At 37.1% G+C, this 25,177-nt stretch overlaps 1 protein-coding gene and 1 pseudogene across 2 annotated transcripts in view; both read right to left on the bottom strand.

Annotated features, from left to right (window-relative positions):
* The window catches only part of GAS2 (growth arrest specific 2), a 130,174-nt gene that overhangs the window by 51,910 nt on the left and 53,087 nt on the right, over positions 1-25,177 (bottom strand). For both annotated transcript variants that reach the window (XM_068978198.1, XM_068978199.1), the window contains exons 5-6: positions 16,734-16,875; positions 9,120-9,227 (exon numbers count right to left, since the gene is read on the bottom strand). In XM_068978198.1, the coding sequence (XP_068834299.1) occupies positions 9,120-9,227; positions 16,734-16,875 (250 nt within the window). The remainder of the gene's footprint in view (positions 1-9,119; positions 9,228-16,733; positions 16,876-25,177) is intronic.
* Positions 18,276-19,118, bottom strand: LOC138082733 (protein lifeguard 4 pseudogene; annotated as a pseudogene).

Here is a 25,177-nt window from a genome sequence, read left to right as displayed (position 1 = left end):
CATGATAAATTTGGTACAATGACTTTTTCTCAATGGCAGGAAGGTACAGCAATGCAGAAAGTGGGAATAAAAGTCATAGGTCCTATGTATTTCCTCAAGTGAAGCTGTTTACTTTTCCAACGTTTTTGTAAGCTTAAATAATTTTATTTGTGGCTAGTAAAGAATATTATCCTTTTATTCTATATGTAGTGGAATGGCAAAAGAAAATGATTCAAGGTGAAATAGAGTCACGCATGTATTGTACAACTTAAAGGCATGGTAAACTTTGCTGATCCAGTTTGAGATAAGTAAAAATGCTTATCAGTTCAGTTAAAAGGTAGACATAATATATTTTTTTTAAAATCTACTCAGTGCTAAGTGCAAATATTGGCAAATTCTCAAGGAAAAGAGTTTTTGGTTTTGAGCTCTTGTATATTGTTCATCACACTTGATATACTTCTCTAACTTTTAAATAAGAATACAGAGAATGGCCCAGATATATTACTCTTTCAATTCTTTTAAGAGATATCAAGTTGTATTTTTTTTTTTCTTGTTTTCCAATTTAGTGTCAAATGTAGTACTGGGTGCAATCATGGACAAAGTCTAGCTCATGTTTTTCTATGTTTAAAGGTGTTCATTCTTAAGGAATAAATCTCAGAAAGGTTAACATCCATTCAGCTGATTTTTTTTATAGCTGTGGTCAATCACTATTTGTTTATTTTGCATTCATCCAAGATATATACTTTTCTCTGAAAGAAGAGGTTAAAAAGACATTAACATTTGCAAAGTCCTTTGAGAGATGTGTTACCAAAGTGTAAATTATATCCTATTGGGCCAACCTCATTGAACATGAATAAATTACAAAGAAATGAGAGTGTCTTTAATGGAGCAAAGACATTATTAAGAAGAAATCTTAAAGTGTTTGAATACATTTTAAATGTTCTTGCTTGCTTTATCTGAATTAGTGTTCAGTTTTGAGGCAGTTGGGCAAAGAAAGGTACTCAGTCTGGCAATATTCATGCCCTAATAGCAGCCATGTTTCTCTCATCATGGATTAGAACATTATAAAAGCTTTGAGATTTTATATGTGTATCAGAGGCAAACATGACCATTTTTTCCCGAAAAGTTATATATCCCATTAGATAGTTTTGAAATCATAATCACTGCTCCCATAAATTGCTAAATATATGAAATATTTATATCCTTGCTATTCAAGAAAGTGAATTTTCGACATTCAGCTACTGAGGACGGGCTGTTTATGCAATGTTTCCACTAAGATAAATGAAAGTTTTACTCCTTGCTACTTGTTTAAAACTCCTTTTCATTTTTACACAAGAGCCCATTTTTCATTACCAGGAAAGGTATGCAATTTGAACCATGTTACTTTTTATTCACAGTAAATCAATACATGTCATAAGAGCAGAAAAGAAAGTCACATTACTCCCTATCATTGGACCTTCCCTTAGAGCAAGTCCCAGAAAACATTGCCAGGTTGCGTTGCTATAGCAACAGAGCTCTGGTACCTCTTTTGCTTGGCTTGTTGTAGTGAGTTGTTTTTTACACAGAGGTATAACCCTGAAGATTTTTTATAGTAAAGAAGAAATTACAAAGAATCAATAATAATATGTGTGGCTTTTCCATTGATTTGTGATGACTTAATTCAAAACTAGTATAATGAAGGTGACTGCATAACATTTCAAATCCCTTTGCTGAGTTCCAATTAAATTATTCATTGCCCTTTCCATAGGCTTCCTAAATAGTCAGATTTCTTAAAATATGAAGAAAAAAATATTCAGACTCTTCAGAGTGTTAGAATGAAAACTGATATGGTTTACCCAATTGTAAAAATCTGCTATTAAAATGTCTTAAAATAATGTTAATCCACTTAAAAATATCAATAATTAGTAAAAAGACAAGAAAACTATATTAGTAATGTAAATTATCTTTTGACTTCCCTTAAAAAGATATAATGATGTTTTCTTCCAAATATCAACATGAATCAGCCATAGGTATGAACATGGGAAGCCATAGGTCCCTTCCCTCTTGAACCTCCCACCCATCAAAAATTCTGTAAAGCAATTATCCCTCAATTAAAAAAAAATAAGATATAATGGTGGAAAGTAAGATATCTTATTGTCTTATATAGGCCATATAAACCATTTTGAATAGTGTCTGACATACAGGTAAACACCTAATAATTATTAAAATTTTTCTTACTACCACAATACAGTCAGGCAAACAAATTAAATCCTTTGCCTTATACTGCATAGTACTATTGATTATGCAATTGTAATACTTTTGTATCTGAATATTTGTAAAGTAAAAATGATAAGGAATACACCACTATATAGTTGAGCCTTAAACTTATTGGAAAAAGGTGCAAGTCCTTTTTACAGGACTAACCTTGTGAATAAAAATCTGCATCTAATGGACATGCCATAGGCAGGCAGCTTAGAATGGAGTGTGTTATGGATTTGGGAGTCAAAACCTAGATTTTGTGCATCATACTATTTACTTAAGACCCTAACCTTAACTAAGTCTTTGTCTTTTCATGTATAACAAAAGGATAAAAACATTTTCCCAGCTCAGTGGTAGAGAAGTCAGTGAGACAATGTGCATAAAGCACCTGTTATAATGCCTGGTGCAAATGATGTTTATTAAATTTCAGCTGCCTTTCCTTTACAGGTTTCCAGGCATTTCCTTGAATCATAATTTCCAAATGGAATTTACATATAAAACTACATAAATTCAACATTTCTTAGAAATACTTTGCTATGTGTATGCATGTATACTCAGTCTTGTCCAACTTTTTGCAACACCATGCGCTGTATAGCCCACCCAGCTCCTCTGCCCATGGATGTTTCCAGGCAAGAATACTGGAGTGAGCTGCCATTTCCTACTCCAGGGGATCTTCCCAACCCAAGGGTCAAACTCGTGTCTCCTACTTCCGCATTGGCAGACAGATTCTTTACCACTTTGCCACCTGGGAAGCCACACTTTGATATAAATGGATTTTAACTCTGGCAAACTGTAGAAAACTTTCATACAATTTTATGTTACTAATTATTTTTTAATTAATTTGGTTGATAATGTCTTTCCCAAAGTATGTTTTCATGACCTCCTAGCCCAGGATAATGCTCTGGGGAAAAAAGGCGGCATAGGGACCATTTCCATGGTCGGATACATTTAGAAAATACTACATAATATATCTCATTCTTATGATTAATATATCACATTAATATATTCAGCCCTCCAGGAAATCTCAGATAATCCCAGATAAATAAATTAGTATTATTTAGTGCTAAATAGTATAAATTCAGGAGTTGGACCTTTGAATCCTACTTTCATCACTTCAGTTCAGTTGCTCAGTCATGTCCGACTCTTTGTGACCCCCTGGGCTGCAGCACGCTAGGCCTCCCTGTCCATCACCAACTCCCAGAGTTTATTCAAACTCATGTCCTTTGAATTGGTGAAGCCATCCAACCATCTCATCGTCTGTCATCCCCTTCTCCTCCCGCCTTCAATCTTTCTCAGCATCAGGTCTTTTCAAATGAGTCAGTTCTTCATATCAGGAGGTCAAAGCACTGGCATTTCAGCTTCAGCATCAGTCCTTCCAAGGAATATTCAGGACTGATTTCCTTTGGGATGGACTGGTTGGATCTCTTGAAGTCCCAGATTCTTCAAGAATCTTCTCCAATGCCACAGTTCAAAAGCATCAATTTTTTGGCACTCAGCTTTGTTTATAGTCCAACTCTCACATCCATACATATATGACTACTGGATAACCATAGCTTTGACTAGATGGAACTTTGTTGGTAAAGTAATGTCCCTGCTTTTTAATATACTGTCTAGGTTACTCATAACTTTTCTTCCAAGGAGCAAGTGTCTTTTAATTTCCTGGCTGCAATCACCATCTGCAGTGACTTCATAGCCCAAGAAAATAAAGTCTCTCACTGTTTCTAATATTTCTCCATCTATTTGCCATGAAGTGATGGGACCAGATGCCATGATAAGGTTTTCTGAATGTTGAGCTTTAAGCCAGTTTTTCACTCTCCTCTTCCACTTTCATCAAGAGGCTCTTTAGCTCTTCTTCACTTTCTGCCCAGAAGAGTGGTGTTATCTGCATATCTGAGGTTATTGATATTTCTCCTGGCAATCTTGATACCAACTTCTGCTTCATCCAGCCCAGCGTTTCTCATGATATACTCTGCATATAAGTTAGATAAGCAGGGTGACAATATACAGCCTTGACATACTCCTTTCCCAATTTGGAACAAGTCTGTTCTTCCATGGCAAGCTAACTGTTGCTTCCTGATCTGCATACAGGTTTCTCAGAAGAGAGGTCAGGTGGTCTGGTATTCTCATCTCTTTAAGAAATGTCCACAGTTTTTTGTGATCCACACTGTCAAAGGCTTTGGCATAGTGAATAAAGCAGAAGTAGATGTTTTTCTGGAACTCTCTTGCTTTTTCAAAGATCCGACATATGTTGGCAATATGATCTCTGGTTCCTCTGCCTTTTCTAAATCCAGCTTGTAAATCTGAAATTTCACAGTTCACATACTGTTGAAGCCTGGCTTAGAGAATTTTGAGCATTACTTTGCTAGCATGTGAGATGAGTCCAATTGTGTGGTAGTTTGAACATTCTTTGGTATTGCCTGTCTTTGGGACTGGAATGAAATCTGACCTTTTCCAGTCCTCTGGCCACTGCTGAGTTTTCCAAATGTGCTGGCATATTGAGTGCAGCTCTTTCACAGCATCATCTTTTAGGCTTTGAAATAGCTCAACTGGAATTCCATCACCTCCACTAGCTTTGTTCACAGTGATGCTTCCTAACTTCCACTTGACTTCGCATTCCAGCATGCATGTCTGGTTCTAGGTGATTGATCACACCACTGTGTTTATCTGGGTCATGAACATTTTTTCATATAGTTCTGTGTATTCTTGCCACCTGTTCTTAATATCTTCTTCTTCTGTTAGGTCCATATCATATCTGTCCTTTATTGTGCCCATCTTTGCATGAAATGTTCCCTTGGTATCTCTAATTTTCTTAAAGATATCTCTAGTCTTTCCCATTCTATTATTGTCCTCTATTTCTTTGCATTGATCACTGAGGAATGCTTTCTTATCTCTCCTTGCTATTCTTTGGAACTCTGCATTCAAATGGATTATCTTTCCTTTTTTCCTTTGCCTTTTGCTTCTCTTCTTTTCACAACTATTTGTAAGGCCTCATCAGACAACCATTTTGCCTTTTGTATTTCTTTTTCTTGGGGATGGTCTTGATCACTGCCTCCTGTACAATGTCACAAACCTCTGTCCCTATTCTTCATGCACTCTATCAGATAAAATCCTTTGAATCTCTTCAGGCACCCCGTCTATCAGATCTAATCCCTTGAATCTGTTTGTCACTTACACTGTATAATTGTAAGGGATTTGATTTAGGTCATACGTGAATAATCTCATGGTTTTGCCTACTTTCATCACTTATGGGGTCGCAAAGAGTCAGACACCACTGAGTGATTGAATTGAACTGAGCTTCATCACTTGTTTGCTTATAATCTGGGAAGTTAGTCAACCTCTGTGTTTCTCAGCTTACAATAAGAATGGCAACATTGCACTGAGAAGTTAAAGTGAGATATATCACAGGTGCTAAGAGAGACTAACGGAGTCAATATCAGTAATCAGAGTTATTAAAAAAATCTGTTTAAACCTATGGTCATACCCTTCTTTTTTATGAATAATATTTTTTAACATCTTCTAGAACTATAAATCCTTGAAACAAATTTTGAACAAGGCTAAATTTAGGGTAGTGGTAAACTGTAATTAACCAAAAAATTATTCATTGTATTAGTGCCCAAAGCACAAAAAAAGTCAGCTACTTCACCACACGTGAGCCCACTGGCTTGCTTTCACGCTCCACTATCAGAACACGAGAGCAACTGTGTTAAGTGTCAAGATCTTACCCCCATGGACGTTCTATTCACTGGAGTCATTTACATCCAATTCATGCATTAGCACAGGTCAGTTTATTGTATTAGATTATTTGCATGTCACTAAAAACTGAGCCTTGAAGGAAAGGGATATCAAATGATAAAAACCTAATGACTATAAAGTTTTTAGTCATTAAAACTTCAGCAGGGAGAAAACTGAGCATATGGCTCACTGATGGGGTCTGAAAAGAAAAGGGACATTGATAGGTTTATACATTTCCTAGGGCTAACTGCAAACAATTTGTGTGAGTTTTCACAATGGAAATATAAAATAGTAAAGAACAATAAGGAAAGATGAGAGCTTCATCCGAGGAAAAATATGCTACAAGTTCACAACAAAATGCAAAGCCCTCACTGGTCTAAACAACACCATGGTGCCAATAAACCTCTCTACTGTTCAGAAGATAAAAAGCTTAGGCAAAAGACTGGAAAAATAAGCAGTGAGCTAATTAATCTGACACATTTTAGAAGTCCATTTATTTATTCTCACATTTGCAACAGTATCAGGTTGCTGACTTTGCTTTTAAAGAATCCTTATTTTTTAATATCATCAGCAGTAAATGTAGAACAGAAAAAAATCATTCACTCATAATTTAATGCCTTCTGAAAATTAAAAAAAAATATTTTCAATTATTCCTATTCCCTTTAAGTCTTAATTATATTGGATTTATACACAGATATTTTTACATGTAAATACAATTTCAAAGTCTGTTTTCCCACTTAACATTGTATCTTCAGTTTTTTCTCACGATACAGAGAAGTCTTTAAAATAATCATTCCTAGTACCTCAATGGTTATATTCTTCCATGATCAGATATGCAGGTGATTTCTAATTGTACTGTTAAAAACCAGATCTTTTCATTCATATAGTTAGTTCTTTCTTTTAGATTAGTGGTTTCAAACTTTAGGACACATCAGAATCATCCAGAAGGCTTGTTAAAGCACAGGTGTCTGGGCCCCACCCTCAGAGCTTCTGATTCAATAGGTCTGGAGACAGGCTCAAGAATTTGCATTTCTAACCATTTCCCAAATGATACTGCTGCATATCTGAGGACCAGTTTTTAAAATCATTGTTAGATTGTTTACACGGAATACTATCGTTAAAATATTTCCATGGAGTTGCACTGGGGTTGACAAATCAAATAGTATAGACATTTTCATGGCATCTAAGACATATTTCTGAAAACCTTCCTACAAGCTTATACAGCTTTATATTGCCAAGTGATTTTTCAGTACTTGAAGCCTGGGTAGTTACCAACTAACTGAATGAACAAAAGAACAAAGGAAAATTCTTACCTTTCTCCGCAAGATCATGACATTAGGCTGAAAGCCATCTGTTTACATTTCAAAGATACACAGCATGGCTAAATAGAAATACCTAAATCTCTGTTACTACAGAAGTCAACAAGGAGGTTTCATCATCACTCCAAAGACAGTGAAAAATAATTGATAGATTTAAACCTTGGAAGAGAGCAAATCTGTATCTGTACCATAGACAGAAATTGACTGCATTTAGCTTTGTTAGTCTATTCAGTCACTCAGTCGTGTCCGACTCTTTGCGACCCCGTAAACTGCAGCACACCAGGCCTCCCTGTCCATCACCAACTCCCAGAGTTTACCCAAACTCATGTCCATTGAGTCGGTGATACCATCCAGCCATATCATCCTCTGTCATGCCCTTCTCCTCCTACCCCCAATCCCTCCTAGCATCAGGGTTATTAGGTAGTTCAAAAACAGTGCTGCTCATTGGAAGGTATAATGCCAAATCTGGGGCTTTGAGAAATTGTTTTTGATAAAACTAGAAACAAGAGAATTCCCACTGTAGCAGGGGATAATTAGCATATTTGCCTAAAAGCGACAGTTAAAAACCTTGGAGATATCCCCTTGTACTAAAGGATTCTTTATATGGGGTAGAGATTTCTCCCTCACCTTTAGAAACTTGTGCATATAAGTTGACATATCTACATAAGCATGTAGATGCATTTAACATAAGTAGACATTAGATAGCCATGTATGCAAAGTATCCAATCATCCATTGGTTTCTACAAACCCACAGTAAAGCATATGCTTAGCACAGATATCATCTGCAGAAACGTCTTCTGGGCTCTTTCTCAGTAATCCATACACATTCTTAATTTTTCATTCTTATTAATTGTTATTGTATTGACTAAAATGCGTAATGAGAAAATGTGTTCACAACAACAAAAATACATAATAATCATAATCCATACATAAGTCATTGGATGTTGTCAACAAACTGGAATTTGGTTAGACGTGAAATTGTTAACTCTAGCTAATGCTGAGAACAGTAAACAGCAGTAAATGTGTTAGATACAGAATTATCAAAAGAATTGTGCAATTATGACTTTCTAAGGAATAGTGCTTTCTATGTCAGTGTTTTTTAGGGATTGTTCTCTCTTGGTCTTAGGAAAAGCAAACAAATGTTTTGAGAGATTAAATTCTCTTGATGATTAACAAAGCAGATCACAGCCTGAAATGTTGCTTTATTAAGTCAATAATTACAATCAAAAATTGTTCATGATATCTAGTCAGATTTTTAATTAGGATGACTGAAAAATGGCCAGAGACCACCAAATCATTCATTGGCACAGGCCCCCTACTTCTTTATTCTAACCCAGAAAACTAGTAAAATAATGGCAGTCATCATTTAATCACTCTATCGTAATGAGTTTTGACTTTCCTCACCCTGGTTCATAACCCAAACTTTTTCAAAAGACAGACTCAAATAATTTGAAAGTTATCAGGACCTATGGGTTGATCATTTCCCAAACTTAAGATATGGAAAACCAGGGCAGAATAGTGTTTCTTATTACCCATTGAAGCAGACTTTGTTCCTTTGAAACTAAATGCCTAGACCAAAAAAAGAATTTGTTTTCTCTTCTTTTCCTCATTCAATTTGAATCTATGATCTGTTTGGTGTATATGTAAAAAGATAAAGTTGTATTTATTTAGCCCTCAGCAGTAATTATGTATGATCATAAAAATTTCCATACCTCATGTCTTCAAGGCCAATTGGAAGCACCACTTGGGAAGTTCCTGCTTAGTTACTGGTCATATTTTCCCTGTAACCCCCAACTCAAGCTCTGTACATGCTCAGGAGAACAAGCTGTCAAGTGAAAAGTGAAAATTTACCCTAATAAAAAGGATCTTCTCTCCCACACGGTATCTTCCTTGAGAGAGCCTCTCCACACAGAACTTGCTTGGGCATTTGCAAGGAGGATCTTCAGAAATCCGCTTCACCTGAAATAGAAGAGCTGGCAAGTTCATTCTCTTTAATCAGATTCCATTTAGATTAATTTATTTCACGGGTTCAAAGGCCGCTAAGCCATTAACACGTTTAAAAGTGTTCTCTATCAGCCTATGGACATGCTGTGAGCACAGAAATATCATATTAAACCTTATCTATGTAAAGGTCAGGCCCTGAAGGTACTTTGTGCAGGCCAGTGACTGCACTAAGGCCTAAGCGGGCTGATGGCAATGATAATACTGGAGGATAATAGGGAGCAAATCAACTGGCAGTGTAGGGATGATGCACTGGGTTCTCATGTTTAGTGAATTAAGAAGATTGTGCACATTGTGTTGCCAAGAAAGTCTACTGATGGCTAGAACAGCTTCTATATTAACATAGTTGCATATGCTTCCCTATGATAATTTTAACATTAATTTTACCCATTTTCACAATAAATGAGAGTTTAAATTTTATTATTATTTTAAAATGAGACCACCACTTCACCCTATTTTGAACTCTTTTTGTCATCTTTAATTCATCCAGACTAATCTGGCAATTCACTCCTCAGTAATTCCCATCTTCCAAGACCTATTCTCATAACAGTATCTTACAGTTTATATGTATTATTAGAATCCATGTCTGACTATCAAATTTTCTGTTTTATCTCCATGTGCATGCATACTAAGTCACTTCAGTCATGTCTGATTCTTTGTGACCCTATAGATTGTAGCCCATCAGGCTTCTCTGTCCATGGGGTTCTCCCTACTCTTTAAAAAATGCATATACTAAATGATAAATGCAAAATGCTTATAAATAGTTGTGACTACTAAAGACAATATATAGTCCATTATCTTAGGAATAAGGTTTATTTATGTTTTCCTTTGTTGGGAACCTGCCATGCTGTGTCTCATACCTGTCCTCTCTTAAAGTAACCAACCAACCAGACAATAGAGGCTCCTCTGATAGCTCAGTTGGTAAAGAATCTGCCTGCAATGCAGGAGACCCCAGTTTGATTCCTGGGTCAGGAAGATCTGCTGGAAAAGGGATAGGTTACCCACTCCAGTATTCTTGGGCTTCCCTGCCAGCTCAGCTGGTAAAGAATCCACCTGCAATGCAGGAGACCTGGGTTTGATCCGTGGGTTGGGAAGATCCCCTGGAGAAGGGAAAGGCTACCCACTCCAGTATTCTGGCCTGGAGAATTCCATGGACTGTATCACCCATGGGGTCGCAAAGAGTCAGACACGACTGAGCGACTTTCACTTTCGCAACCAGACAATGCAAAAGAATACCTTGTGTATTGAGTCAAAGTTTCCATAGATGGCAGATCTAAATCACGCTCAACCTACATTTGAGAAGCTGCATAGAATAAATTTAGACTCTGAAGGAATTGGCTTGGATACCTCTCATCCAAATCCTTACTTCCATAAAGACATGACTCCTAGAATTTTGTCATCAAAGAAATTCAAATTTCTTCAACTAATGTCTGACTTCAATCAGCACTCCACTAAGCAAAAACTGTGGGAAGGGTAACATAGGAACTCACTCGCATGCTGGAATAAAGAACTTACACCACTCGCTTTCCCTATAATAAGTGAGGCTCCAGAAGGTATGAAAGCATAAGACAGGAGAGGAAAAAGCTAGAAAAAGTGGGGGAATCCTGAAGCAGAATTTATCTTAAGAGCTATACAATTATGGAGTCTTTGTTGGTGGTCCAGTGGCTAAAAACTCTGCACTCCCGAGGTAAGGAATGAGGGTTCCATCCCTGGCCAGAGAGCTAAGATCCCACATGCCTCAAGGGCCAAAAAAACCAAAACACAAAACAGAAGCAATACTGTAACAACTTTAGTAAAGACTTTAAAAATGGTCCACATGAAAAAAAAAGAACTATACAATTATGTCTCATGGATGCCTAGAAAGGAGAACCAACACGATTGCTCGGAAAAAGAGAACCAATGTCAGGATATATATTTTCATCAGCTCCCTCTAGAATTCCTAATTCTGTCAACATATAAACCTACAATTCTTCTTACTTATTTGTGTTACAGCACATTGTATCTCAGTGGGTGGTTCACCTTCATGTCTCTTTGCCAGATTGTGAGTTACTTGAAGATTGAGATAATACTTCATTATAGTTTTAAATCTTTGAAATAAAACATAATGCCTTAATGGCATATAATATGTGTTCAATAAATACACATTGAATAAACAAGCACAGGGACTTAGGACACAAGAGCGAATTAGTGTGACAGACTGACTGGATTCAAAGAATTTTAGAGATGGTCTTCACTGAAAAAGTGAAATACCTAATTATGTTAGTGATTAGGACCATGTCTTTGAGTTCTGAGTTTTTCCTACCATATGATACTTGGGCTACAGACACATCTACCCACTCCCCCAGTATTAACAGAATTCCATCCCTAGGAATTTTTTTAAGAGATATTCTTGAACAAGATGGAGATAATAGAACAAGAAGTATGACATTCCCTTCTATGATGCAGAACCATAGTCTGGGGTGGAGGTGAGGTTACAGGACCAATGAATGTGTACTGTTTTAGACATTTTAAGTATTCCAATATGTGTATCTCTTTTTATATGTATTTATAAACATGTTTTAAAACTCTAAATAAATATGCAAATAAATTGGGTTTATTGAATACAATTGCTAGAAATAGTACAGCTTTTCTTAGCACCACAATAATTCCATGAGAAAAGAAGGAAAGGAGGGAGAGGAGAAGGGATGGAGGAAAAGAGAAGGACGTTGGCCACCTCCCCCCAAAGTATCCAACAATCAGCATTATAAAAGCACATGGCCCAAACTTTTAGAAACTCATGTTTGGCATAGCTTTTCTGCAGCTTAGTAATTGAACAGACATTAAATTGCTATTCAAGTGGTTCCTCTGCTAAGAAATGACAGTCACAAGTATGTATGGAAAGTATTTCCATCTTGAAGTGTTTTTAGATAATATACAGAAACTGTTGGTATCAAATGAAATAAAATACAAGAAACATTTTCTTAAGTGGTCTGTCCTTCTCTAATGTCTTCCTAAGCTTTGAAAATATACTTGCTTTTTTTTAAATCAAGGGCTTTTGTGTAGTTGTGAGAGAGCTGGAGGCAGAAATGAAGAGACAAGGCCAGACTGTGGGTAATGGAAATATATTGTTAAGTAAACAGTGACTGATGACACCTGTGCTTCTTACATTACCTTGGGATAAGTCAGTCTGGCAGGTGTTCTGTTTTTGGCCAGGAACCCAGCCAGTATTCTGCTGAAATGGGATTTCAAGAGGAGCCTGATTACTCAGAATTATACTATCTCTCATCCCCAGACTGAGGAAGTTGATGGAGAAGAGGAAGAAAGTAAGACTGGTTTCTTAGAACTGTATTCAACTCATTGTGTGGGAACAGGCTCAACACAAGGGAACTAAACCTGACCCCATCATTTTATCACAGCTGAGTCACTTTATCAGGATGTCTGCGGAATAAATTAATCTGAATGACTCCACTGTGTTCTCTTCCTCATAGGATGTCTTGCTTGATTAAAGACGGTGGGATGTATTACCCACATTAAGGGTCACCTATTTTCCCCCCCAATTTTCCACAAATCTCCTAAGTCAAACAAGGAAATGTGAAGATGCATTGAAAGTTTCTAAACTGGCAGTTATTGTTGGAACTATTCACTGGAATATGACATTTTAACACGGGTCTGTGTCTCTTTTTTTCCCCTCATTCTTTCTTTATTCTTTTCTCCATTTTTTTTCTTTTTCTTCTTCATTATTCTTCTTTATTTTTTTCCTCTTTTTTGATGTAAATAATATCTCTAGAGTATAAATATTCAATATTATTAAATAAACACAGGAACTTGGCAAGCAATATTTTATACCCCCATTCTAAAGCACATGTTGGAGTATGTGAATTGCAACTCCCCAATGACTATGCCTCAAAGGCAGGGAAGCAGTTGCCATATGAACTATTTCCTTTTCGTATTTGACATATGAAGCTCTGATTTAAACCATTAGTGAGGCCCAAATGGTTTTTCTCTCTGTTCTACTGTCCCTGAAATAAAACACTTTGGTGAAAAACTCTCACTTAAACAGAATGCAAATATTTCAGTACAATTTCCCCAGTGTAGTATGAAGGAGACTTTAAGAGGCTTCTGTGTCCAAAGAAGCATGGAAAATTCCAGGTTAAACAAGATCTTATTATAGAACTCATTAGTGTCTTTCATATGCCAGAATGCATTGCCGAACTATAGGTAGGGACTATAGTAAGCTGTATTTCTTAAACTAACCTATCCATGGAATTATTCATCTGGTGGTGTGAGTGTTTGATTAAATATTCTTTGAAGACTGCACACACAGCATTCTAGCTGACAACAATACATAAGAATCCATTTAGCACATTTCCTACATGCGATGAAAACCCCCTAACTATACAGACAGTTATGTTCCCAAATCCTGAAAAACTTTAAAGGGAGTTTAAAGCTTCTCGAAAGCCTCTTCCTTGTTTCCAGCTGTGAGAACAGAACTTGGCATAGTGAGAACAACCACAGAGTGAGTCTTGCCATTTTGAAGACAGTCCCTAACTCACGTACGTGCTCTGAACTGGATTATTGGTAAAACTGTTCCAAAATCCCTTTCATAGTTATTTCACCACCTTCTTCCCCTGTCCTTCTCCCCTTCTCAAGGATGAGGGGCGGCCACACGGGACACAAGCTGGTGAAGAAAGGGAACCATTCTAGCTACTTTGCCCAGGCTAAGGTAAACAGCCCAAGGGGCAACATCTCCTCTCCTTCTGCTAAGTTACAGCAGAGCTGAGAAGTGCACATTTTCTCCAGAGCACACGGCCATTCCAGATAAACAGAAAAAGGGAGAGTCTTTTTCAAGCTTTGATTACTCACAGTAACAATGTATCCAATTAGCATGGCACTAGATATTGCTGAATAAAATATGGTCCTTGTCTTTGAGAACAAAGACAGTACCTAGAGAAGAATAGGTATTTATGCCCAACATGATAAACACTTCACTAAATGTATAAAAACACTTGAGGAACCAAGGACACATTTGTCAGTTTTACCAGGAATGAGAGATGCCAAGAAAACTCTATAGAAGACGGCATAACCTGAATTTTCGAAGATGAAAGGGTGTCTAAAAGTAGAAACCAAAAATGAGCAGGGTGAGGAAAGCAAATGAGGAAAACCACAGGGTGTAAAATAATCCTTGGACATTTGGGCTTAGAGGACAGGTTTACAATAGATACATTACTATGCAAGAATGAACCCAGAGTATGAAAAAGGCTGGGAAAGAAAAAATGGACCACAACATGGAGGCCTTGTGTGACACGTACATGAGTTTGGGCTTTACCCTGGACATTATAGAGCTCCTATAAGACTTTAATCAATTCTGAATTCCCTTTAGGTTGATCTTTCTGGTAGCAATAATGCTAGTGGAGAATTACGAGAACAGAGTGGTCAACAGTGTCAGACACACCGGAAAATGGTCTCATAATTTGAGGACTAAAATATTCATTTGTTCACTAATTCATTCATAAGGAGGTTAAGGGTGATGCTGGCCAGACCACTGACTATAATGCATTAAAGAAAGTGAATGAAGGTAACAGCTTAGAGGAAAAGGACAAAGATCAAACAGAGTAGCCCCAGAAAAACACTTTTATAAGAGAAAGACTAAAAGGAAGCTCTTACTCTAAATGAAGTCTAATCAAAAAAGTATAATTGAGAAAAAAGAAAAGGTGTTCTTATCAATATATAATGTGCCATTACATACTATTAATACAAAGTTACTCAACTACCTTACAAAATAAAAATGAAATAGTAGGATGCAAGGCATGCGACTGATCTTTAGAAACATTCCTGTAACTTTAACATCCTTTTAGGTGCATTATATTGAAATGCCCTGCCTATCCTTTCATTTCTGAGTGGACTGAACATAGGAAAACTAAATTAAACTGATATCGGATAAGATAGCTTGATGGGCTAAGTGTATAATGTGCTGCCCTTAGCAGAAATGGAAATTCTCAATTTGTCAGATAAATTGTTATATTTCTGTTCATCTAAATCTGCAATGTAGATTATAGTGTCAGATGAAAGAGAATAAAAGGTGGGAGAAATCTTTCTATATCCAACAGCACCAATCAGTCGTTTCCCCAGATCTTTTCAGTTCAGGCCCAAGGGAAAGAAACTCTCAGCTAAGAGCTAGCTGTCCTTTTCAGTTCTGCCTATTCCTCATAACGGGCATTATGGTTGGTGCTAGCTTCTAAGAACTCTCCCCGTGTATGTGAGACGTACTGTACATATTGTACCAAGGGATCTAATCTGTGTATGTGAGACATACTTCAGTCTAACATCCCTAAGGTTTCCATTTTTCTTTTTTTTTTCTTTTTATTTTTTTTAAGGTAATATGAATTCTTTTTTTTTTTTTTTTTTACTTTATTTTACTTTACAATACTGTATTGGTTTTGCCATACATTGACATGAATCCACCACGGGTGTATACATGCTCCCAATCCTGAATCCCCCTCCCACCTCCCACCCCATATAATCACTCTGGATCATCCCCGTCCACCAGCCCCAAGCATCCTGCATCCTGTATCGAACATAGACTGGCGCTTCATTTCTTACATGATAGTATACATGTTTCAATGCCATTCTCCCAAATCATCCCACCCTCTCCCTCAGAGTAAAGGTTTCCATTTTTCATAAAACCCAGAGGCAGTTTTGACATTTACAGTCAAAACATATGTTCTGAGAAGTAAATGCATACATGTAATCAGACACACCACTAACGACCAAGGACTTAAGAGACAACAGAAGTAGCCAGGGAATTTTACGTCATCCTGTTTACTGTTACACCCAGAATCTGTTTTCTGTATGAGGAGGTAATGAAAATATTTCCTAATCTGCCAAAGATGGTGACTCAAGGACTCTGTTAAGTAGAAGCAGGGTGACCTCAGAGAGTTAGACAAAATTGGGTTGCAATCTAAGCTTCTCTCTTCCTCTCAGCAGGTAATTCAACTTCAAGTCTCAGGTTCCTCAATAAGAGACCTGCCTAACAAGATCAGTTGAAGAATAATGGCAGCCCACCTCCCACGCTGGTGCAGTCAGTAAAGGACAGCTGTCTTCTCCATTGCATTTTGCCTTTCTTTCTTTAACAGTCCTTAAGATCCCATGCCTTCAGACTTCTTATCAACGAATAAGGGAGCAGGAAGGAATAGTATCAGTGCTTAAGTGTTTCCAAAGACAATTTTCAGGAGCTGGACTTATTATCCTAAAATTTAAGGTACTGCTCAGCAGAATTAAGTGATGCTGTACTTTAAATAAGATAAGCGGCTCAGTTTTGAATCTTGAAATTAATTGCAGGACTATAAACTTTCTCATAGGACTCTAAAAGAAATTGCAGTAACATTGGAATAGGCAGAGGTGAGACAGAGAGGAGACTGAATAGAATGAGTTTTGAAGCTCAAAAAGGAGCAAGTACTGGTAAGAAACCTGATGGATTTTACTTACTGCATCATCCAATAAGTTTCCTGTACTCTTTTTTCCAGAAGACTTTGAAGAAGGAGAAGGTGAAGGAGAAGGGGCGGAGAGTGTTTCTTCTTGTTCTATCTCTTTTTCCAATTTTATCAAACCAGGAGGCTCCACACCATACCTTTTTAAAAGATACCAGACAAGTAAACATGCATAATTTATAATGATGATACACTTGACATACATTACATTCAATTAGGAACACCACAAGACCAAACTGCTAACTTTTCAAAATAACATTAATTTTTTTCTGGCATTCTGATAGGTACTTAAATTGTCACCCTTTTAAGCAGGAAGAAAATTTGTGTGTGTGTATATATATATACACACACACACATACATACATGCACATACATAAATATACATACATATATACACACACACATGTTTACATGTTTACAGGTATATGTGCTTAGTTGTGTCTCTTTTGTGACCCCATGGACTGTAGCCTGCCTGGCTCCTCTGTCCATGGAATTGTCCAGGGAAGAATACTGGAGTGGGTAGCCATTTCCTCCTCTAGGGGATCTTCCCAACCCAGGGCTCAAACCCATATCTCTTGCAGTTCCTGCTCTGCCAGGCAGATTCTTTACCACTGCACCATCTTGGAAGCCCTCCTGGTTCATAGACTGTATCTTTTCACTGTCACCTCATGTGGCAGAAAGGGTAAGGGGTCTCTGTGGGGTCTCTTTTATAAGAGCACTAATCCCATTCATGAGAACTCCGTCCTCATCCCCAAAGCCCGGCTTCCTCATATCATCATAGCAGGCATTAGGTTTCAACAAACTATCTGGGGGGACACAAACATTAAGCCCAGTATAAAGTCCTAACTTCTAGTACCCCAGAATGTGACTGTATTTGGAAATAGAATCTTTACAAGGAGGTAATTAACATAAAATGAGCTCATTAGGGTGGGGCCTATTCCAATATGTCTGGTATCTTTATAAGAAAGGAAATTTGGACACAGACAAATACAGAGAGATGTCCATGTGAAGATACAGAGACATGACCATCTACCAGCCAAAAGAGACACCTCAGAAGAAACCAACCCTGCTGACACCTTGACCTCAGAACTGTAAGAAAAGAAATTTCTATTTAAACCACACAATCTGTGGTACTTTGTTAAGGCACCCTAGGAAACTACTGCAGTCAAGAATTTGCCAAAGTTTCATTAGTCACTGGTATACTGATATAATTTTTAGCGGAAACCTATACTCTAGAAAACCAAAAATGTTAAATTTTAAGTCAAAATATCTGTTAAGCAGATTTTTAATTCTCAATGCATCATTTTATAATGAAATATCATTAACATTTTAACATAATTTTTTTCAACACTGAATAATTTTCTGGAATTTATCTACTATACTTTTTCTTTTCTAAATGAGTTTAAAGTCTGTTAACAGTAAAAAGGAGATTTAAACTTTATAATATAGTATATAGCATATAAATAAAATCTTAAAAATATTTAATAGTTATATCTCAAATTTAGTACTTAATGAATCAGTTTCTATATAGCGCTTTCAATCACTTTCTATTAATTGCTTCCAAAATTTGCAAAGGTGTAAAAGAGGTTGAGGATATCCAAGTAGAGGCTGATAGCAGCTAATACATATTCCTCAGGTGACAGCCTATATATCAGTGAGTATGTGTCATCGATGATGAATCTGCAGAAAAGAAGGGCTCCTAGAGCAGCCAAGGGGCTTCCCAAGTGGCACAATGATAAAGAACCTGCCTGCCAGTGCAGGAGATGCAGGAGACATGGGCTTCAATCCCTGGGTTAGGAAGGTCCCCTGGAGAAGGAAATGGCAAACCACTCCAGGATTCTTGCCTGGAAAATCCCATAGAGAGAGGAGCCTGGTGGGCTCCAGTCCCCGGGGTTGCAAAGATTTGGACACAACTGAGCACTAAGCACACATACCCAGAAGCCACGACCAGCTGCACAGTTTCACCATAACAAAACATCTTCAAGATTCCTGACAAGAACAAAATCCACAAACCAGAAAATAGGCCTGCTCCAAATTTGCCGCAATCTCTCTTAGATTGCAGAGTATACACAGTTGAATCAGGAAATACTGCATGGGTCAGTATATTTTATTTTATTTTTATTTTTATTTTTTTTTTATGGGTCAGTATAAAATCTTGCAGGACAATATATACATCACAGAAAGTAACAATGAAGGCCACAGTCAGCGCTTCCAACAGTATAAATACAAAAAGCAGGTATGGGTTAAGGGGATGCTTATGTCTGTTTAAAGTCATGTCTAAAATCAGACCAAAAGATCCAAGAGAAAACACCAAAATTAAGGCCAGACTTTTATGTACAAAGGTCCATTTGGTATTTAAAAAAATGTAGATGTCATTGTAGTTAAGTTAGTTACAGTTATATATGAAAATATACAGGAACAAACTCATAAGAACATACAAAAATAAATTAAAAGACTCCATGTAGTATATTGATGAGTCAATAACATGAATTACCATGTAAATTTTGTCTTCAGATTTCAGATTTACTAGCTTTAATGATATTAGTGCTGTAACTGAACTCCTATTTTGAATATAAATTTTTTAAAGATGGAAATAAAGTCAGTTAAGTTGAAAACAGCAAACTTTCCAAATACAAGTTCTTAAATGAATTTATAGAGAAGAAATTCACTGTTAATTGTATACCTTTATGGACTCAGAATAATGTAGAATGAGTTATACAGCATCATCAATTATTCTCTTAGGAACAACATAATGAAAGCATTTATACTGTTAGAGAGAAAGAAAATGAATACAGAGGAAAAAAATAATTTAAAATGACAAAATGATAAAATTATATGCTGTAAATTATAAATGTCACAGCAGTTTAAAGACAGAGATATAGTTGGTAATAGCATTCTCCCTCTCCTAATCATATTTTCCTTAGAGTAAATGTGAAATTGATTTGATTTCCTCAATGCATATCAATTGTATATTATAATGCCTAGACGGAGGAGACCAAAGATAATTCAAGAGGACCTTGAGTTCATGTAGTTATATCCTTTCAGTTTTATAGAATAAATAAAACAGACCCAGAGAAAATACAGAACTAGCTAGGAAAAGGACAAAGACACAATACAGGTTTTTTGGCTTCAGGTTTTCTTAGATATTTTAATCAGGTGATCACATATTAAAAAGAAGAGGAAAAAGTCACTTGGCAATTTAAAAAAATAGGCTATGGATTGTCTACAAAGTAAATAATCTATATAGAGAGAATAAATATGCTGGCAATATGTTCAGTACCTTAGAGTGACTGAATAGTATATTAAAAAAACATTGTTAAATGTAGAAGTTTATATTATCAGTCTCCTGTTCTAATGGTTTGTTCATTTAGCTGACATCACACACATGTCAAGTGCTCTTTGAGAGCTGGAAAACATACCAGAATTTGGTACAAAACAGTTTAAACTGGCACAACTCAAATAATAATTGCTGTTTTGATAACTGCTTCTAGTGAACAGAGTAATTTTTAGTTACATAAATCATTAGTGAATAGACTTTAGGCACTATCACATTTCAAAGCTTTTAAACAGATTAGCCAGTCAATAGGACGTTTGTAGAAACATGCAGTTGACTGCAGATTCTGTAACAGTAGAGACCACTGTCTGATCCACAGCCGCCTCAGCAGGTAGTGCAAATCCTGGCTCACAATAGCTACTTAATAGCTACTGTTTGAATGGGAAACAAACTGTGGATTCTCCTACAACGTGTTCAGGTTCCAGAAATGAAGCAGAGTTCATTGTTTTGGATCTTTAAATGTGTATCACTTTAATAAAACATACCAACATTAAATGTACATAGGTGCCTTACCCCTAAAAAGTGTTCTTCTAGAAGACTTTAAACCTTATTCAAAACTAAAATACATTTTTAACTTTCTAGAGCTCACTAATTACACTTTACTCAACCCAGTGTCTCATACTGTTGACAAGTACCAACAATATTCACTTGGAGATCCGGGTATCATTCTTCCCTGAGGCAGACTTGAGCTAACTGTGCCATTAACCTATTCTTTAAATTTAGCAAATCACCTAACCTCAAAGAGTCTGTTTTCTGTCAGGAAAACAGAGATGAAAGTGACCTGTCCTAGCGGTCTGATGTGGCAGAAGAGGGGGAGAGAGGGGGGAGGCGGGAAGGAGGGAGGAAGAGGAAAGTGAAAAGAATAACTGTAAACTGAACATCTTCCATGTACCTGTACCATTGGGGCATCTTGATATACATCATTTCTGAGTCTCAGTTTTATTTCACTAAACAGTGAAAATTCTAATTCCTGTGTTCAATACAGTTAGAAAGAATAAAAACAGTATCCATTACACACCCACTACAGTGTCTGACACAGGGCACCACCTCTGAAATGGCTATTGACAACTGATGTATCAAAGCTTGCACAACCAGGAAACTGCAACATTGAGGTCCTTTTGCTGAAGTTTTAATTTTTTAAAAATATATTATTCCATCCAATGATATAATGAAACAGTCTCATAATTAAGATGTAGTTTTATTTATTATGAGAAATGGGATACTCCTGCTGTATCAGTAAACATGGATGTCACAATCATCAGCAATTCCAGTCCTTTAATATGAGCTCCTGAGGCCTAAGGGCACTCAGGAAGGAAAGGATTACCTGTGTGCCAACAGCCGTTAGACTGCAACCCCAAGGAAGCTCAGGATGTGAAAAACAGAATACTGGCCCAGATAGCTGAGATGCATGTGAAAGCAATGATTTCAGTGAGCCCAGACTTTTGCATCTTCCCATAAAAAAGAAAAACACTAAATTCCTTAACCTGAGATATCTGGCTTTCTTTAATTAAAAATAATCGTTTGATGTTCAGACTGTGCGTGTGTGCTAAGTCGCTTCAGTCATGTCAGATTCTTTGCGACCCTATGGGCAGTAACTCGTCAGACTCCTCTCTCCATGGGATTCTCAATACAAGAATCCTGGAGTAGGTTGCCATGCCCTCCTCCTGAACCAGGGATTGAACCCAGGTCTCCTACATACATCTCCTGCATTGCCAGACTGGATCTTTACCATGGGCCACTGGTAAGCCCATGATGTTCAGACTACTTGCCCTTTGGGGTAAAACTTCTAAATAACCTGGCTCCTCCCCATTCCTCCTTGGAGCAGTTCTCTCAGAGTCACTTGAGATGTTGTCTCCCAGCTATGAAATCCTAAAATTCCCACCACATAAAACGTAACTCTCAGCTTTTAGGTTGTGAATATTTTTTAAGTTTACAATATTGTTAGGTTACTATTGTTTGTATCCTTTACCAAAACCTCACATCAGTTCAGTCACTCAGTTGTGTCTGACTCTTTGTGACCCCATGGACTGCAGCATGCCAGGCCTCCCTGTCCATCACCAACTCCCAGGGTCCACCCAAACCCATGTCCATTGAGTTGGTGATGCCATCCAACCATCTCATCCTCTGTCATCCCCTTCTCCTCTTGCCCTCAATCTTTCCCAGCATCAGGGTCTTTTCAAATGAGTCAGCTCTTAGCATCAGGTGGCCAAAGTACTGAAGTTTTAGCCTCAACACCAGTCCTTCCAATGAACACCCAGGACTGACTTCCTTTAGGATGGGCTGGTTGGATCTCCTTGCAGTCCAAGGGACTCTCAAGAGTCTTCTCCAACACCACAGTTCAAAAACTCATATAAGCTTCCTTTAAATTAATTTTCTCAGAGTTGTGGGATAGCAGCAATATCTCAGTGCTGAAGCATAGCAAAAGTTATAAATTAATTTTTGCTACTAACTCACTGGATAAACTTCAACAAGCAATCCTTTTTAATCCCTCTAGACTTATTTAAATTCTTAGTTCCAACAAGGTATAACATTTTGTTATATTTAATGTTCTTAAGAGAATAACATAAACTGGGCAGCGATGCTAGAGGAATTTAACACACTAGAATTCACAGCCAATTAAAAGTCAATCATAAGTGAAAACATCATATTGGAAAATATAAATTAGGTCAATTGGAAAATATGATTTCATTTGTAATTGTAGGTGGATTCATGCCACCTTTTAGAAACAGGTTGGTTGGGTTGAACAATTTTTTTTTCCTGTTAATATTTTAATCAAATGAAATAATATGAAAAATGTTATTAAAGTACCAACAGGTTCCACTCCACGTCTGAAACAAAACAAAGTTTGAATGAAGTAGAAAACAACACCACACATGGAAAACTGTGCCCTGGAGATTTTTCTTTATCTGGGAATGCTGAAAATTAGCTATGCCACTGAACACAGAAAATCAACACTAAGCCCCAAATCTCTGCTTATACTGGCTTTTGAATACTTCAAGCTGCATAAGGTACAGTCAGCCAATCCTGAAATACACACTTAAGTACGACTCATTGGCTTCCTGTCTGTCTGGAGATGTCAACAGGCTGTAAATCATGAAATTCCCCTTGGGTTGGGGCCCTGCACCTGAAGCCAACTTAGTCACTAAAAGGTCTTTTTTTGGCTCTCCAAAAAGCTGCTTCATTCTGGTTTCCATGATTAACCCTATCCCATGCTACATTTTGATTTTGTCTAAACGGTTTTCAAAAATGTATACTGTTGTCTATCCTCATTCAACTACAAGATCGCAAAGCTTTGTAGAAGGAGCAACTGTTGCTCTCAAACTGAATAAGGGTCAGCTACTGTTGTCTAGGGTTTCCCTTGTTGCTCAGCTGGTAAAGAGTCTGCCTGCAATGAGGGAGACCTGGGTTCCATCCCTGATTTAGGAAGCTCCCATGAAGAAGGGAAAGGTTACCCACTCCAGTATTCTGGCCTGGAGAATTCCATGGACTGTATAGTCCTTGGGGTCGCAAAGAGTCAGACACGACTGAGTGTCTTCCACTTTCACTTTCACTGTTGTCTATTCTCGCCCAACAACAAGATTTCAAAACTTTGCAGGGGAAGGAGCAACGGTTGCTTTCAAACTGAATAAGGGTCAACAAAAGACAGCAAGAAGGTTGGATCTGCTAAAACCAAATCTTTGTATCTGTATACCCCAGTGATACGAAAGTAGGGAGAATACTGAAAGGGCAGTGTCACATTATCATTTTTGGTCTCATTCAAAAAGTGCTAGGCAAAGGGTCTTATGGTTAATAACTTTATGATGAGATCTTAGAAATAGACTTTACATTTTTCTGACATAGGCTACAACTTTTGAGATTGGTCTAGATGAAATAATTGAGCCCCCAAACTAAGCCCTGAACTAGAAAATTTACTCGAACTATTTACTAGATGATAATTTTCAAAGAAAAGACATCTGGGGTCTATTTTATTAGACCTGGCTGCTGCTGCTAAGTCGCTTCAGTCGTGTCCGACTCTGTGCGACCGCACTGACAGCAGTCCACCAGGCTTCTCCGTCCCTGGGATTCTCCAGGCAAGAACACTGGAGTGGGTTGCCATTTCCTTCTCCAACACATGCATGCGTGCTAAGTCACTTCAGTCATGTCCGATTCCATGCGACCCCATGGACAGCAGCCCACTAGGCTCCTCTGTCCACAGGATTCTCCAGGCAGGAATACTAGAGTGGGTTGCCATTTCCTTCTCCGATTAGACCTGGAGGGATAAAGTTTAGACATTCCCCTTTCTTCAGGCATATAACAGATCACTTAAAGATTCTTGCAAGATAGTTTTTGCCCCATTTTTATTCTGCTTTAAAGTCTGGATGGAAGTTTCACTCAAATGAAAACAAATTTTATTCTTAGCAGTAAGAGTCAAGTTCTTTAAATAGGATGAGTTAACTAATCAGCCTGGTGTAAGAATATTTTCTTTTAAGTAACATTTCATTATGTCACGAGTTAAAATAGGAGGAAATATTCACAAAGTATATTTCTTTTGAATGGTCATAAATTTTGTTCAAAACGAAGCACTTAAAAGTAAAAATAAAAAGCTTCCCTCTGATGTTGACTATTCATCATAGCCCCAAACAAAATTAACAAAAGTTCTTTTTTATTTTTATCATAAAGCTAATCTTAATTTTTCAGTCTTAAAAAAAGGCTGAATTCACAGTAACTTTTTAAAAATAATGAATATCAAAACACTCTCATTAAATAGATTTTTGAGGTTTTACTGACCTGCTTTTGCTGAGTGTTTTATTTTACAGAAGGCAAACATACATATTTTACATACAGAAACTGACATGATTTCTGAAATATTAACGGAGGGATTTCACAGTGATGATACCTCTTTGCCGTTGAAAATAAAGGGAAGTTTTACCCATGAGAGCAAAAATAAGTGGTCTCATTCTCCCATTTCAGAACTCAGAGAAGTCCACAGCTCTCAAGAGAGCTTCACAGAGGAACCCAGGCAAGGAATATGGCAGAGAATTAGAAACTTCTAGTTAATCATTTCTGAAGTGATGTTGATGCTTTTAAAATGACATTTATGTAATCTTGAGAAATAAATATTTAGGATC

Source organism: Capricornis sumatraensis, chromosome 8 (assembly GCF_032405125.1).
Source record: "Capricornis sumatraensis isolate serow.1 chromosome 8, serow.2, whole genome shotgun sequence".
Classification (NCBI taxonomy): domain Eukaryota; kingdom Metazoa; phylum Chordata; class Mammalia; order Artiodactyla; family Bovidae; genus Capricornis; species Capricornis sumatraensis.
This window is presented reverse-complemented; position numbering and strand designations above follow the sequence as displayed.